We start from the raw sequence: 18,409 nt of genomic DNA on the forward strand, positions 1-18,409 counted from the left end.
AACTTGGGGAAGGGCATTGTGAAACAGAAGTAGTTTTAGAAACTTTTATTTGCTCGGGTCCTCGCTAATTGACCAAAAGTTACAAATCAATGCGATAGGGCCATTCTCCTCAAGGGGAAGAAAAGAGCAGACAACTGTGAAGCTTTTAAATCTAGCACAAACCAAGCTAAAATACTCAATCGATTAACCAGGATGTCCATAAACACTGATTACAATAAATAAAGAGAAAATAAAAATGATAAATGAAGAACGCATCAGTTGGTTTTGTCATTTAGAGTTTTGATTTTTTTTTTTTTTTTTAAATAATAAAACAGAAAATAGCTTTTCTTTGAGCTGCTCGGCTCCATAGTCTGCACCGTGAAGACACATTGTGTCTGGGTGGAGGATCTTGAGGAACTTGACTCAGCTCTCAGTGCACTCCTTAATATTGCAACGCCTCACTGGAATGTACAAGCAGATGGTTAGCGCGTCGGTGGATTGGATATAATAAGATATTGATCGCACTGGGCATCTTCTTCGTGAGTCACCTCTGCAATTTGGCGGTTTTCTCTTGCAACATTTTCGAGCAACATCGCGTGATGATAGGTTTACCATTAGAAATGTTGCATTTTGTGTCACTGCCACCGTTTCTCAACCCTTATGTATTTCTTAATGCCGAAAACGGACACTTTTTGTTGCACGATCAATAAAATTCAACCTTAACTTTAACCTTAGATAATGTTCCTCCCATTGTTTTTGAAGGTTCTCACATCAACGTTTTGGGATCTGCTTCTTCCCTTATGCTGGACAATAATATACCACCCGCAGTTAATGGCCGGGCAATTCCTTGGGCAATTATAGTGATGTGTTATTAAAATAATTCACTTTCAGTTCAAAACTATTTTTACGTCGCATCATCTGGGTACCCTGGAAACCCTAGACATTGCGTTACCAGGGTTTCATTATCGGATGAAAAACCTAATAACGATTCTTACCGATATAACATAACCATGATATTATCGGACATTCAATAACGAATGGCTCAATCCGATACTTAGCATTGGTTCAATATTGGTCAAAATTTCAGGATCGAACATTAAAAAAAACAACAACCGTAGCTTGTCCCATCTGATAACTCAGCCCAAATGCTCAACTTAACTTTGCAAGATGTTGTTATGCAAGAACGAAGAAAGTTGATATCTTTATCGGCAGATACTCCAAGTTGCAGTATCGGCGTATTGGAGATGGTAACGTTTTGTCAAACCATCCCCATACACAAGCCCTATTGAAGATAGTGTCAATACTTTACTGTACAACACCACATCAACAACCACTAGAGGGAGTCATTTTCCTTTAACTTGTTTGCACTTTATCTGCTAGTGTGATTGTGCATTTATAATAGCATCTTAGGTCTCCTCCTGCTCTCTCTCTCTCTCTCTCGCTCTCTTCCATGCCCTGCTCAGAGATTCCTTCCTGTTGAAAGAAAATTTATTTTTCACCTCACTGTTGCCAGATGGCTTTATGAGCGTGTGATTTCATTCAGTTTTGTAATAATATTTGTCAAACCTATCCGTCTTTGCCGCATATTTATCATTTCAACTTATTGTATCAATTGACTGTATTATGGAGAGGAGTTTTTTAAGTTTTTAAACATGTTGAATCACACGTACAACTCGATCTTCTGGAAGGTGTTCCGAAGTCGTGAAGTATTCATGGCTTTGCATGATAAAGTTTGTTCAGTGTACAGAAGGAAAAAAAAAGTTGGATACTTGTTTAGAGGATCTGGTAATGCAGTGTTCTCAAAGTGGGGGTGTGTGTCCCCTGCAGGGGGCGCAGTGCCATTGCACGGGGGGTTGCGGATAGAATGAATGAATGAAACTTAACGCAGCATATTGTCCAATGCTGTAAATGTTTAACAGGAGACTGGCAAAAAAATGTGTTGGTTTAAGGAGGTGTTAAATTAATATCTGACAATATTATTGTAAAAGCTGCCATTTTTTAAAGGTATCTCTCTTGTTTTTGCTGTCTCCCGTATCTGAAAACCTTTTTGGAGAGTGTCAAAATTTTCTAAAGAATCAAAGTGGAGCCAAGCAGAGAAAGTTTGGGAACCACTAAGCTAAGCTTAATAAGCTAAGCTAACTTTTTGCATTGGGAGCCTATGAAAGAATGAGTTAAGACTTAAGTAAATGTCTTATATTTTTGTTAGGACATTGATCATTCTTGTTAAAACCCCGTGAAGATAGCAGTTAATTAGACTAAAACGTAATGGTTTTCATGGACCTGGTAGTTAGATACTATTGGTTGTGCAGTTTTAACCTTTTACCCATTCCCTCATAACCAGGTCTGTACTGCTGTGACCGGGCGGAAGCCACCCACTGCCAGGTCGCTTGCAGGAAAATACTTCGCACCATGAACACAGAGCATGAGATCATGGAGGGATTGATCAAGGAGTGCGGCTCCCAGCCCCTCCCTCAGGAACCCATGTGGCAGTGCTTTCTGGGTTCCAAACCTCCCTCTCCACCTGAAGTGGAAACACCCCATCCAGTCAAGATGGACTGTGCCAAACTGCACTGCTGCTCCAAGGCCAACACTTCACTCTGCAGGTACAGCATACACTATATAGGTTTCGTAGCGTTGCGAAACCGGTACCTAAGCTAGACATTTAGTAACGAATGTTTAAATCGCTGGCACTACAAATCATTACAGCTATTGCCATATAAATGTATACTCTTAAAATATATATATATATATATAGTGGATCCTTGAGATACGAGCGTCTCGACATATGAGTATTTCGAGATACAAGCAAGCCTTACAGATGCCGATGCTAGGTGGCCGAGCCCACGCTGCTTCACTCGTTCACTTCACGCGTTCGTCGACTTCCACACCCATCTCCCGGGAGTCTTCTGTATTGTGCTTGCGTTATATACGTGATTTTTCTCACGTATGAGTCCTAAGAAAGTCGTTGCTAAGGATGTTAGTGAGAAGAAGAAACGCATGGTGACCATGGAAATAAGGCATGAAATTGTCGATAAATATGAGAATGGTGCCCGCTAAAGAAAAAACGTAGTAGTAGTAGTAGTAGTAGTAGTAGTAGTAGTAGTAGTATAATCAGTTAAAGTAGTAGTATTTCTTATTAGCCCTGATGAAGACAACGCTAAAAAGCTGTTCTTCTTCTAAGGCACATTAACCCTGTTCTGTCCTATGCCGTTCCAGAGAAATGTGTCAGGAAATAAGCACCAACTGGGGCAGCCAAACGTGGCAGGACTTCGATCAGCTCTGTGAGTACAACCCCGTGGAGGCCGAGCTCATTAACTGCCTGGCGGACGTCCGAGAACCCTGCCAGCTGGGCTGCAAAGACCTCGCCTACTGCACCAACTTCAACAACAGGTCACCATTGCATTTTTTTAAATCTTTTTAATATTTGATATTTTTGGGTTAAACAAAATGTCCTCACTATCAATAACGTGGTGTATCACTAGAAAGTTTTTTTCATTGTTTGAGTAAACAAACATTGTTATTTAGGGATGGCTTGATAAAACTTTTTTTTGGTCCGATACCAATACTAGACTTGGAGTATCTGACGATGCTAATATCAATACCTTCTTTTCTCGCCCAGCATTGGGCAGCTGTTGTTGCTGAGGTGATAGTGGGAATAGAATTATTATTGAGAACCTAATAACGTATATTTTTTATCTGTACAAACCACTGTATGAGTTGCTGCCACCTAGTGACTGGAGGCTTGTTATCATTCAAGCATTACAGCATTGGTACACTTATGTCCAGCGGGCCATATTTCTCACCTATTTCAGAAATACTGAGTTAAGTCGAGCATTTGAGCTTAGGTATCAGATCGGACGGGGTAGAGATTGTTTTTTTTCTCAATGTTTGATCCCGAAATTTCGCCCGATATCGGAAATATACCGTACATGAGTGTAGGATCCCTAGGGCTAGTAAATTAAGGTTCAACCAAGAATTGTAAAACTCTCATCTATCCTGTGATGGTAAACTGAAAAGAGACATGAGCGTATTCAGATAGATGGATATTATGTAACATAGCAGTGCAAATATAAACAGGTACCAAAAGTGTCCGAAAATAATTGAAATAAAGTGTAAATAAGTGTTGTTGTAAAACTTAAAAAAACGTTCAGACCTCAGATTCACTCAATTTCTCACAATCTCTAAGTAACCTCTCCTCCAGTTTACGTAAAAAAAGAGTGTGGAATAGCAATTACATCGATGAGGGCCTGTGGTTGCAGAGGCACAAACTGCGACTTGCTGTGGCGAGTGGTTGACCAGAAGGCAATTGGTCCAGCAGCATGAAGCCAGGCGACAAACACAGTGACTCAGTGAGCAAGAGCAGCCATCCGCAGCAGAGCCAAAAGCGAGGAATTACCAGAACAACATTTTTCCCCCCAAAAAATGAGAGTTACCACCTAGCAAGTGGAACGATCTGGCACTGGGTTAGCAATTAGCGGCTCGATCCGATACTATAGGCCGTCAGATCCGATAAGTCCAAACCCTCAACTTATCTTTGACGTGCTGTAAAAAGGGACACTTTCGTCTCAGCAACCGCTGGAGGGAAAACGGTGTCAAACTCAAGGCCCTCGGGCCAAATGTGGCCCGCCAAGTCATTTTGTGTGGTCCTCGGGAGCTTAAAAATAAACAAAGTTTCTTAACTTGGTAATTTATGTTTTTTATCACGCGGAGCAATGTGCAATAATATTTCGGTAATTTCAACAAATAATCAATTGCAAAAACATGTATTAATACATTATGGAGTACTCGCAGCTATTTAGTCTTGCAGTCAAGTCCTCCAAGGCGTATGGGTATCGGCAGATATTCCGAGGCGCAGTATCGGTGTCGTCACAAACAGTGCAAGAATAATACAAATATATCAATTAAAGTAAAATATACCTAACTATGTTTTGAGAACAATTTCACATAAGCAGGATATATTGCTGTGTTCGTATTCATTTCTGTCACTGTAATATTGGCCCCCAAAAAAGTAACTAAACAGCTAGAACAGACACAGTTCAAACAGATGAAAACTGTTTGAGGCCTGAGTGAGGTCTGCAGCTATCAGTGCCACAGCACGCTTCACACACTGTCTACAGACGAGGCCAGAGGCCAAATATACTGTAGGGACTTCAAAGGCTCAAATGCAAATATATGGCACAGACACACACGCACACACACAGAGCACTATGCCAATCACCTAGAGCGGGAGAAACAACAAATGCTGGTGATAATATTGAATTCTTTCAGAAAAACAAGATCACGTTTTACACCAGGGATATTCGCATTTACGGCAAATATGACAAAATGTTAAACATATATTTAATGGTTTTTTTTTAAGATGTAAAATCAACAACTACTTTACCAGTAATACATGAATTTAATCAGTACCCCAATATAAATAATGTATAGGGATGTCCAATAATATCGGCTGATCAATATTATCGGCCCGATATTAGCATTATTATGTAATATCTGTAAGAATCGTTATCGATTTTTTTTCTCCGATAATGAAAACCCGATAACGCAGTGCCTGGGTTTCGCCAAATGATGTGTGCTCTAAAAATAGCTTAATGCCCCGGTGACAGACCAATCAGGCCAAGGGGCTAGCATGGGAGGGTATGAAAAAAGGCGGCATTTAACTTCCTTAACCACCAGGCCCCGCTATTCCAGTATCGGTTGATATCAGAATCGGAAATTAATTGTTTGGACAATATCGGCATATCGGATAGTGACAAAAAGTTAATATCGGACATCCCTAATACTGTATATATAAAGTATGTTCAGTTTATATGAGTGAATATATATTTTACATTTTGATATATTTTATATTTTATTATTTATTTTTTTCATTTGAATAGTAGCCCTAATATAATGTATATATATATGTTCAGTTTATTTGAGTGAATATATATTTTACATTTTGATATATTTTATATTTTATTATTTTATTTTTTCATTTGAATAGTAGTCCCGAAGCCAAAAAAGTGTGGACACCCCTACTGTAGATATCGCTTTTTTTGATTTACCTTGGAGATCTGGGGATTGGATTTGACATAAAACATTACGAACACAAAAATGTGACATTACAAAATGGACTTAAACTAAACACACAGTACCACATTTACAGACTGGATAATAGGCATGCACATGGTAAAGATATCAGTGAGGTTTTATCAATGAAATATTAAGACCTTAAATTCACCAAGGTGTAGAAAAAGGTACCACGCAAGTATTTCAGTTTGTATTACCCACAATGTCACCCATGAAGTACTAGCACATGTAGAGTACTCTGCTTATGTAGGGTCTAAGTCAGGGTAACATTGTTCCAATCTCAGGCTTGTTTTCTTTCACGTTAAAGCCATGATGGACATCATGCTGCATTTCTGTGGCGCCTGAACAGCAGGCTAACAAAAGTTTTTTTGATGGGCTACAAAAGAGCCTAGCATGACGTTCAAGTCCCCCGAGGGGATCAAACGCTAGGACGTGTAGCTTTGAGCACAAACACTGTGTCAGGGTGAAGGTACACATGTGCAGTAACTGTGTGTGTCTTTCACAGTACAGCTGCAGCGTAAAGAAGGGTATTTAAAACAAGTGATTAAAGCTAGGATTAAAGCTAGGAACAAACTTCAAACTTCTAAATTGTAGTGCGTTAAATCTTTTATTTATTGTTCTTTTTTCTGAGTTTGTCTTTGTCAAATTTTTTAAGGCTATTTTTGGAGTGATTTGGCTTCACACTATACATTTTTCCGACTGCAGCAGCACTTTTAATTCATGCGATCTGATGACCAAAATTTCTATGAACCTAATCGAGTACAAATTATATGCCATGTTTACCTCTTACCTCCGCCTCAAACTCGCCGTTTTGATGCTCTGATGTGAAATGGCTGCACTGCATGTGTCACAAACGAACACAAAATCAATGGTTTGCATTAAGATTCAGATCATTGGCCGCCATCCGGTTGGCTGCAAACCACAGCTGAACCTTTTGGAACAATATCCACATGCACACGCACAGGCAGTTTGGGTGTATTTACAAGGAATCCACTCATCGAGGGCAAGGGAAATGATTGCACCACACCCAGAAATTTGGACTGGGACTTCTTTTGAAACCACCAATTAGATGACTCACACGAGAGCAGCCATGCCAATCTGACATTAAACGCACACTCCTTGCTACAGTGAGGAAAACAACCCTGGTATTAGCCTTCCAGACAGCAGTGACCTCCCTCTGGAACAGTACAGCTGCAAGAATATGCCGTTATAACAAAAGCCAGATGAGCTGTGTTACTGGGTGTTTTTTTTTCCCCCTGTTAACTTATTTGTATCTGCCTGACGTTTGCTCTCTTTTTGTCCCCAGGCCCACAGAGCTGTTTCGTAGCTGTAACGTCCAGTCAGACCAGGGCGCTATGAACGACATCAAGCTCTGGTCCAACGGCACTATAAAGATGCCGTTCATGAACATCCCAGTACTGGACATCAGGAAGTGCATGCCAGACATGTGGAAGGCCGTAGCGTGTTCCCTGCAGATCAAACCCTGCCACAGCAAGTTTAGGGGAAGCGTCATATGCAAGTATGTTTATCCGTTACCCATCCGCAGTAGTCAGTTGAAGCCTTTCAGGCAAATTTGTGTCTTAAAAAATATCTACAGAAAGTTTACCTCTGAATTTTTATGGTTTTAATGTACTCATAATTCACTAAAATCTTGGCCTGTTTATTTGAAGACATGCTGATATGCTCGCAGGAATTGAAGAAAATCATAAAGAAAATTCTTCAACAGCTCTGATTGTCTTTTTGTTTAGTTTTCATGACCATTTATGGTCACCTAGTGCAAAGGTATTTAATTGTTCTGCATGTCACGCATTGACAAACAAAGCAAAATTATATTGCAACAGCACCTATCGCGGCACACCTAATGGTCTCACACACTAGTGTACCACGACACAGTGGTTAGGAATCACTGCACTAGAGTAAATATATAATAATTAAATGTAAGGATGTCCGATATTAACTGTTTGCCGATATCCGATATTGTCCAAACACTTCCGATTTCCGATTCCAATATCATACCGATATATGCAGCCGTTTGACCCCAAAACTGAGGTAGAACACCTCAGGACCCCACAAGCTATTCCAGCATATTTGGCAAATCCCAGGAATCGCGTTATCTGGTTTTCATTATGGGAGGAATAACCGATAGCGGTTCTTAGCGATATTATGTAATTATGCTAATATCGGGCTGATAATATCGGTCGGCTAATATGACCAGGCATCTCTAAGTAAATGCCATTTTAAGTCTCCCAAAAATAACAAGAATTTGTGTGTTTAAAGATACATTGATAGTACAGATTATTAGTGCAGAGGAGTCAAAGTTAAAACTTGAGAAGAAACTTCAGTAAATATAAGTAGATATACATATATATGTACAGTATATAGATGTAGATGTATAATTTTATAATTATATAAGGATATATATACAGTATATGGATATATATAGACATGTCTATATTTACTGTATAGGTATATGGTATAAATATATATAGTATCTATATTTTATATTTATAATTTTATATATAGAATATATATATATGCACATATATATTAGACATATAGAGGTGAACCACAGAAGTGGCCCTCGGGTTGGAAGTTTAAGAACTCCTCTCTAAAGAAGGAATGGTTCACTCCAGTATTTAGGATTGGTCATAATTTCAGAATTATTTTTCATTTTTCTTCAGGTCAGACTGTGTGGACATTCTGACCCAGTGTGGGGACAGGAAGCGCTTCCACGAAGGACAAACACCAGAAAGAATTTGTGAACTACTGTCACCCATCGATGACCCTGAACGCTGCATCCCTCTTCACAGATACCTTAGTGAGTCACTATATTTCCCCTAATTTCTCAACGGGATTCTGTCTATCTATCTATCTATCTATCTATCTATCTATCTATCTATCTATCTATCTATCTATCTATCTATCTATCTATCTATCTATCTATCTATCTATCTGTCTATCTATCCGCCCGTCCGTCTGTCTTGAGCATCTGTACAGCTCTTAGCCTCTGGAATTATCTTCAAACAGCAACATGTGCCAGTCAAATGTAAAGCAGCCACTAGAGGGCAGAGGAGCACAGACGCTTAAAAGCCAACAGCATGACAGAAAGAAAAAAAAAATTCATATTTGTAGCTTTTCTTGCCAGTTTTTCAGCAGTTTGGTTAACACTAACTTTTCGTTTAATTTAAATAATAATTCATGATTTGAATTTTATTATATCCCAATCTCAATAATTCAAAACACCCCTTTTGCATTTTGCATCTTACAGTAGCCACAGAATCAGAGTATGAGGAAAAATTGGCACAAGCCGTGCAGCACAGGAGCACACACACACACACACTCAGACAAAGGCATATTATCAGCCACCTGGGTCACCTACATCCAAAGGACAATGAGCACGCACACACACACACTCACTCACACAAAGGCATATTATCAGCTACCTGGGTCACCTACATCCAAAGGACAACACGAAGGTTAAGATATTTCACATTTCTATATATAGCCCCTGCTAATTGGTAAACTATGCTAACACACTGCATGCTAAAGATAGTGTCATGTCATGACCTTCTCTTTTCCAACCCATACTTACAATCCTCTTTTTTTTTTTTTCTTCAGCCCCCAGTTCCTTAGGCAACAGCGTTGTTGAGGAGGTCATTCACCCATGCAACCCTAACCCCTGTCCCAGCAACCATCTCTGCCAGGTCAACAGGAAGGGGTGCCTGGACGAACTCAACTGTCAGCCCTACCTCTGTTTACCAGGTTGGACTGAATTACTTTACATGTTTCTTCCGTGTCTTCATCTGCGAAAAAAAAAACTTCTCTGGGTAACGACTGGGTATCGTAAACTTCAGGCTGTAAATTGGGCGAGGCGTCCGAGTTCCTGGTGCAGCAGGACGCTCTTATCCAGGTGCCGACTCGCATGAGGGCTGCCGGGTGCTACGAAATGTGCAGCTGCGGCCCCAGTGGGCGTCTGGAGAACTGCGTGGAGATGCCGTGTGTGGACATCAACAAGCCCTGCATCGTAGAAGGACAGCAAAAGAGTAAGACCACCCCCCCTTTTTCACTCCCCTTCGCCCCCAACAATTTTGCAGGTGCGACCTATATTGAGGAGCGCTCTATAGTCCAGAAATTACGTTACTTTAGTCAGTTAAATATTCTCTACACTCGCCGTTAGACAAGAACTGTCAAACATTTTTCAAAGAGATGAACCAATTATGCATAAAGGCCAAACATTATGCCTGAAATTCTTCTAAACCATTTTAATTCAAAGCAATATAACCCTTTTATGGACCTTACATTGCAAACGTTCTATATTTAATTCATCTCATGGATGACAAATCTAAACAGCTCTGACCTAAATCACCCTGTCTTTCATAACTGAAGGCCAAGTAAAATCTGTCTCTGAAAAGAAGCTCGGCAAGCTAAAATATATGTATATCGAAAGAAAGCAGTGAGCAGTGTGTGGGGATGGTGCCTGGTGGAACCTGGTGACTGGTGGATTGAACCTGTGACCTTCCGGACACAGTTCCGTCTCCTTAACCACCAAGCCACCATAATACCAACATTTATCTTATTACGAAATAAAATATATAGTGATATTGTTCCAAGATTTCACACTTTAAATATCTCAGGTGACCGAAACGAAACACTTGCCTGCGAAGGGGAATACTGAGATCTAGCCAGCAGAACATGGTGGGGTATACCAAAAAATAAATTTGCCCTCAAATATCGATATTTGAATAATAAACATGCATTCGTACTAGACAGATTCTCTCCCTCTTAAAACCCTGCGGTAATTTTTCAAACGTCCACATGAGGCACTAAGGAGGAGGAAAAGTGTTTACCGACAGCACAGCATCCACAAACGCCGTACGCCGAGGATGTCATAAACTGCAGATCCCCTGTGTGATAACCTTGCCTTATGAACCCGTTGAACTATTTCCTTAATGGTCTGATAAAAAAAGGAAAGACTTTTGCTTTTTATCTTTTAGTATTGCCAACAACGGGTAAGAACAAGCATGGGTAAACTAAGGCCCGGGGGCCAGATGTGGCCCATTCAGCTTTTAATCCGGCCTGCTTCACTTTTCCAAATTATAAAATTTATTTATATTATCATTATACTTCTGCCTTTTCTCTGCAATACCCACGTTTCCCCAATAGATGGCGTAGAAAATGTTAGCATTTTAGCCTTTATGCATGACTTTTACATGTCATTTATCTTAGTTCGCACAAACGCTCCATCCATCTGCTCCTGAGCCGGCCCCCTTGTTCAATTTTGGGTCAGTTGTGGCCTGCGAGTTAAAAAGTTTGCCCACGCCTGAATGCCAAAGACGACACCAGGACTGTCTCCAGAACTTTATTCCATCCATCACATCGTCTGTGTGATTGCATTTGTGGTGGTAGAGCTAAAGGCTAGGTCCCCCGCAGGGGAACCTGCAAATGGCAGCATATCTCTTTTTGTCGGTTTTCAGTAAAAAAATCTTTCAAAACAAGTCGTTAGTTTAATCACTTCCTGCGGGGGGCGAAATTGATTTTAGACAGGTATAATGAAGTGTATAATGAAGTGTTTAATTAGATGCCTCGATTGGGGCTTCATGGTGAAGGGTTGTGTTAATAGAATATGTTATGAGGGGTTAGTCATTCTCTTTAGGTTGATCACGCTTTTATGCTAGCACAGTGGCATCATCATAATGTAGGGAAGAGGTCCGCAAAGCTTTTTGGAACAGGGACTGATCGGCTGGTATTGGACATTAGTGCGGACCGCTAGCACCATGCCGATTGTTGAAGGATCATTAAAGATCAGTTTTCAAAATAAAACTTTTTTTTTTCTGTTAGTATCAGAGTGTGAACAACATATTATTTTAAAATATTGCTGGAATTTCTGTACCAAATGACCTATAGACTGGTACTGGTCCACGGACCGAGAGTGGGGACCCCTGATGTAGGACATACAACAACACATCCGAAGAGCCTGAATTTACGCTTGGGAGCCAAATGGAGGGCATGGGTTCTCAAAAAAGCCCAACAAATACAGGAAAATATATGTAGCAAAATCCAGTGTATGGCGTACAACCACGAACGTAAACAAAGCTGCTTTTGCGCATACCTCCACTTTTGTGGATCCAATCGAGGACCCCCTGTAGGTCACAAATTTAGTCCAGCTGTTTGTTTTCCAGCACATCTGATCTTGTGAAACGGAAAAAAAAAATTAAGCAATCTTTTTGTGATTCGTTTTTCTTCTACATTTTTTTTTTTAACTTGAGATCCGGTGAGTCTGTGAGACATCCGTTCGTGTCCACAGGGTCACCACCAGTCATCATCACCGTTTAATGAATTCTACGAGGCACTACTCAAATTCATTAAGAGCCGATTGTAGCAGAAATAATGTCTTTTAAATCAGCCCCTGAAGCACAGGATGTCCACTGTACCGAACCTCTGCTGCTGTTCGCTGCATCTGCGTCAGAGGTCTAACCTCTGTCGAGATTTCAGAATTATGAGTCGAGGCAGGTGGTGAAGAGTGTCAGAAAGGGAGAAAATGAGATGTTTAATATTTGACGTTTCCCTCCCAAACAGTTTTCCACCAGTGTATGGGACTATCTTTGACTAACAATTGGCTGAAAAAGATTGATGAAAAGTAGCCATAAGCCCTTGGGTAAAAAAAAAAAAAAACAACCTTTTAATCTTCAAGACTTTGACAGTTTGTTAAAAACAACCATTCCTAAGTTTTTCTTTTCTATCTCAGTTACTGAGTCACAGTATTGCAGCTTTACATTATTGTATTATTAGTTAACATTACTGGATATACAGGTTCCGTAACCATACTGAAAATTGAAAATGGTTTACGTACATGAGGTTTGATAGGATCATTTTATTTATGTTCAAAGTTGTTTTTTTGGTACAACCGGCCAGTCAGCACCGGTTTTCAGTATAGAAAAAGAACAAGCTGAAGGCTAAGATGATGTTAGCTTGAAAGTACTTCCCAGTTAGCCAATAAAGCTCCAAGCTATATTTATAATATGCAAGCTAACCACGGCGAAAATGACAAACCTATGCCAACACTTAAAGTATTATCGCCACCATGCTCAGTTTAAAGAGTCTAACAATGGGAGAATGACTTTTTTTTTCTCCAGATGTAGCATTAGCTGAGCTGGCTAGTTACGCTAGCCGCTTGCTGTGGGCTAACTCATAAAGCAACAATCAGTTTGTTTGGTATTATTGTTAGTAGTTACATGTCTATAGTGTGTAGAACTCAGTGGAGAGACACAGATAATGCCAATCTATTGCACAAGCCTTTATTTGCTGCAAGTCTTTTATTGAAAGTTGTTGAACTGAAGAGAGAACCTGTGACTTGAAGTTTGTGGGAAACGTTTCAAAATAACCTGTTATCGGATTGATATCGGTATCAGCAGATACTACATGTGTCGAGCCATTCCTAATTTTTACCATTATGTAACATTCAATACCTCCAAGTAGCACAAAAGTTCATAGCGTTTACTTTTAACTGAAGACATTCAGCCTTCTGTTGAAATCTAAGGACTAAATTAAAATTGTGTTAATGCAGATCTAAAAGGTAAAAAAAAAGGTTAAAAATGACACAGTACATCATTTATCATTTATAACGTAAACCACAGTTGTCCATAGACTTGTGAAAGTCTATTACTTGTGATTCAACAGAAATAAAAAGAGAGTAGGTTTTATATCGGGATTTATAAGAGAGAGCGGGCGAGCAGAGTGTATAAATGCTAGTCATAAATCACAGCTCTCATATGTGTTGGGGTGAGAATAATAATCACTCCGGATACAGGCAGCATGAAACAATAACAAAAGAACTACTCACGGTGTACCACGAGATTGCAAATGCGTTCAAATAGGTCATTAACAACTGATATTTGAATGTTTACCATAAAACAAATACAAGTGCATACTCTTAGGTTGTAGTTTTATAGGTAGAAATCTGGTGAGGGTTGTGGCTAGTGCGAGTAGTCTTTGGAAACACTCTTGAGTGTTATCATAAATATCACACATATGGCCAATTGAGGGTAATCATTAAACCCTAATACCCATTCTACAGGTATTTGTTAGGGATGGCTCATTGCACTTACAGTATTTCCAGATTCGGCAGTTTCGCGGGCTGGAAGTGGTTCTTGGGCCAGGAGTTTCGAAACCCTCTGGAGTAAATCAAAAGTGCTAACTGGAGTGTGCATCGTATTAATATTATCAGTATATCCACCCACAGAGTTTAACTCCATTATGTCCGTACGGCTGCTGCTGATGCACCGGCAAACAAGAACCGATTACTACACAATCTGGACAATTACAGGGGCTCACCAAAGAAGTGGCAAAGCACTAATTATCTCGGCAATCACGCCATATGGTCGGATCAGTGTTCGGTAAGTGCTTTTGTAGCAGAGGACAGTGCACACCGTTGCAGTGGGCTCTCTATAGGCACCACAGGGGATATGTTTGAACATCTGCTACCAACAGATGCTTATTAAACACCGGTCTGAAGCCAAAAAGGGTTTTTAGGAAATCAGCTAAGATATTGTCATTAATTAGGGAATAGACGCTGTATAAAATGGTACAATTAGGATCCATCGCTGGTTTAATAAATAGCTGATTTGTGGGGGTTGATTTGCCTTGCAATGCTCTTGTGGAAGAGTAGATAGAATTCTTGATTTATTTATGAAGAAATCCCCCCCCCCCCCCCAAAAAAAAAAAAAACACTCTCTCCATCCTTCAGTTGAAGAGTGGGAGCCCTGTCCTGAAGCAATCTTTTGGAATTTTAATTTACTGCTGCAGATTAGTTCATTTTTTAGTTATCTCTTGCCGTCCGTTTTCTTATTTCTTGTATTAAATACTGCAGTGCTGTTGGCTGTTGCTATTGTCAACAGTACACTAAACTTTTTTTTTCTAGCCTTTCCCATGCGATACCGATACTGCAACTTAAAGGATCTGCCGATATGAATCCGTTACCTCCGTGATAACTCGAGTCACGAACGTCCCTATTTGCGAACAAACTACAAACACTATTTTTGGACAGATTCTGTTACATTTCACGAACGATGCGTCGATTCACGTACATACACACATTCTCCCCACTACGGACGCTGCTCATCGGAGCCCATGAGACGCCTAGCGCAAAAAACTTTGTATGAGGCGCCCAGCCACCTCATCCATCCCAGTTCTTCAAGATCTAGTGTCCGAACAACAAGTGGTTAGCGTAACATTGTTCCTCATTGACAAGTACTTTTTTATCGGATTGGACGAGCTAAAGTTTTTTCCGATGTTTGATCCTGAAATTCTGATTCATATTGGACCGACACCAATCCTGAGTATCAGAACGAGCAATCCCTAGTACTTCACGGCACAGGATTTAAATGTCACTGCATTTTGTTTTCTTAACCAATTTGACATAAAACAAAAAAACTGATAATAAATACAAATTTGAGACAGTGGTCTCTACATATGTATTTACAAAATATTCACTTTGGTATACCAACAATGTAGCTACATTTAAAGGATAAATACACACTCAATTAAAATATAAAATATCAAACAAAATGTCAACACTAAATCTCCCATCCTAACAAATATATAAAAAAATATAAAAATATAAATGTAAATTTTTTTTAAATTTATTTAATTAGCTATGCCAATTTTAACACTGTTTAATTGTTGTCATTTTCTTTTTCTGCTTTACTTTGTGTTGCTTACATAATAATATATACATTCCTTCTGTCTATGTATTTTTAGGATGATATTTTTTAATTCTAATTTGAATGCTGAATTATTGTTTTATATAATTATAGAACATTGTATTGCTGGTACAGCAACAGGTCGGCTGCATTTTTTTTTTTTTTTTTACATCATTATTTGAAGTGACAATGGTGGAATTATGCTTAAATTTTCCTCTGTATCCTCAGACCACGGGACTTCATTCAGGGTTGCCTGCGACACATGTTCCTGCTTCGCTGGAAACACCATCTGCTCCACTCGAGAATGCGGCAGCTATGGCAACACAGAGGAGACTCCACGGCACTTTACCGGTATTTTGTCGCATTGCCAATTTTAAAACGTCAGTCGTCACCTCCTGCATATACGTAGAAATGTTCCTCCGTTTAACTCTCATCTATGGGTCTCCTGCAGTGAATTAATTTTTCTTCCTTGACTCATTTGTAGTTAACAGGTACTATTGTATCATGTCAGGTCACGTCTTCATGAATGAGAGCTTGCTGCATGCATCTGATTAGCAGCTGATGATTTGGGTTTTTTTTTTTGTTGTTTTTTTTTTAACTTACATTTTATTGTTACAAACAAAAAATGCTATATGAAAAGGCTAAATACTATACACATCATATTATATACTGTATATATAGAGTATATGTGTAAAACAACACACATACACAGAGAAAAGAAATAATACCAAATCAATTTAAACAAATAAAACAAATAGATTAAAGCAACTAAAGAACAAATATTTTTGTGTCGAACAAAAATCCAAATCGAACAAACCCAACGCATTTTGCAACATTTAAACATCGCTATAGATGCCGGTCCAGAATTTTCACAATTGGTGCATCCCTAATGTATACAGTATGTTTATAAAGAATACAATGGAATATGGCACGCTGATAGGGGGTTTTTGAAGATAAATAAGGCGGTCAATAGTATTTCAATTTTGTTCGGGGGCGAAAAAAAACTTCTGTCCCCTAGGGGGCGGCACGGCAGAAAATAATTGAAAAACACTGCTTTAACCCATCACCTTAATGAGCAGGCAGTACTTAACTTCCTTAACCACCAGCCCACCACTGCCCCGCTATATCAATATCGGTTGGAATCGGAATGTGAAATTAAGTGTTTGGACGATATCGGCATATCGGGTATCGGAAAAAAGTTAATATTGGGCATCCCTAATAATCAATTTATGTAGCTTATTTCAAAAGTGTGACCACGTCTGATTTCTACTGTAAATGTGTAATATAATATCAGATAGGTATTTGTTGATACATTTTTGTCTGCACCAATAGTCATCATTTCAACGTCCCCCATCTGTCACCAGGTCTCCCATGCAACTGTCCTGACAGGTTCATCCCAGTGTGTGCCTCTAATGGCCGGACCTACCCAAGTGCCTGTATGGCCCGCTGTATGGGATTCAAGGACCACCAGTTCGTCTTTGGCCAGTGTCGCCTCAGTAACCCTTGTGCCAACAAGCCCTGTCAGAGAAATCAAAGGTTAGTCCGATTGTACATATATATATTTCGTTTTTCAACTTTTTTAAATGATTTTTTTTTTCTGCAAATCTCAAATACAATTGTTTAACAAGTCCTGGCTCGGGGGCCACTTTTAGGCCATGTAAATTGAAATTTTACATCTGGCTCATGTGTCGATATCAATAATAATGATACCCCTATACGAGTATTTAGAGTTACGAGCAAGCCTTCAAGCAAATTTTTGCTTCGAGATATTTTGTGCATTGTTCTTCGTAATAGTGATGAGTCCTAAGAAAGTGAGTGGTAAGGATGGTGATGAGTCAATAAATATGAGCGTGATGCCTGCGTCAATGATCTAGCACGCATGTATCATCGCAGTACATCCATATATGTACCATCCTAAAAACATTGCACACAGCAAATTCAGCATGCAGATGGTCAAATAGCATAACAAATACTGTTGTCTGGGCTGATGGATTTTCACTCATTTTACCTTAAGTATAAAACAGTCGTTTACTGTAACAGAAACAGCTTTGTAGTGGCCTCGAAACAATGTAAGAAACAAACAAATTCTGTTGCAGATGACATTTTCATATCACTGGTATGGCAACACAACACAACAACAAGGTAGTTGTACTGCATCATCACTCTCTTCCAGACAAGGACGCCATGAATCAAAGGATGATTTTCAACATTGTTTTAGGTTTCATTTGATCAGTTCGTCTGACTCTCAACAATAAGCTGTTGAACTAATAAAACAGTTTTGATTGAGTTCCATTTAGATTTCATCCACAACTCACCTCTCTATATATATTAGGGGTGTAATGGTACAGGTCAGCCACGGTTTGGTATGTACACACACACAAATATATATGTATTTATTTATATATGTGTGTGTGTATATGTTATATATATGTTTGTATATGTGTATATATATATATATATTTAATAATTAATTAGCGTTTCAAGACTTTAAGTATATATGTATATATGTATATATATTAGGGGTGTAATGGTACAGGTCAGGCATGGTTTGGTATGTACACACACACAAACATATATATATATATTTATATATATGTGTGTGTGTATATGTTATATATATGTGTATGTTTGTATATATGTATATATATATATATATATAT

At 39.1% G+C, this 18,409-nt stretch overlaps 1 protein-coding gene across 1 annotated transcript in view; it reads left to right on the plus strand.

Annotated features, from left to right (window-relative positions):
• reck (reversion-inducing-cysteine-rich protein with kazal motifs) overlaps window positions 1–18,409 on the plus strand; it is a 59,115-nt gene that overhangs the window by 23,811 nt on the left and 16,895 nt on the right. The window contains exons 9-16 of the mRNA XM_008307427.3: window positions 2,321–2,582; window positions 3,196–3,369; window positions 7,358–7,570; window positions 8,733–8,869; window positions 9,670–9,813; window positions 9,906–10,094; window positions 15,978–16,100; window positions 17,114–17,285. Coding sequence (XP_008305649.1) covers window positions 2,321–2,582; window positions 3,196–3,369; window positions 7,358–7,570; window positions 8,733–8,869; window positions 9,670–9,813; window positions 9,906–10,094; window positions 15,978–16,100; window positions 17,114–17,285 — 1,414 coding nt within the window. The remainder of the gene's footprint in view (window positions 1–2,320; window positions 2,583–3,195; window positions 3,370–7,357; window positions 7,571–8,732; window positions 8,870–9,669; window positions 9,814–9,905; window positions 10,095–15,977; window positions 16,101–17,113; window positions 17,286–18,409) is intronic.

Source organism: Cynoglossus semilaevis, chromosome 3 (genome assembly GCF_000523025.1).
Source record: "Cynoglossus semilaevis isolate Cse_v1.0 chromosome 3, Cse_v1.0, whole genome shotgun sequence".
Classification (NCBI taxonomy): domain Eukaryota; kingdom Metazoa; phylum Chordata; class Actinopteri; order Pleuronectiformes; family Cynoglossidae; genus Cynoglossus; species Cynoglossus semilaevis.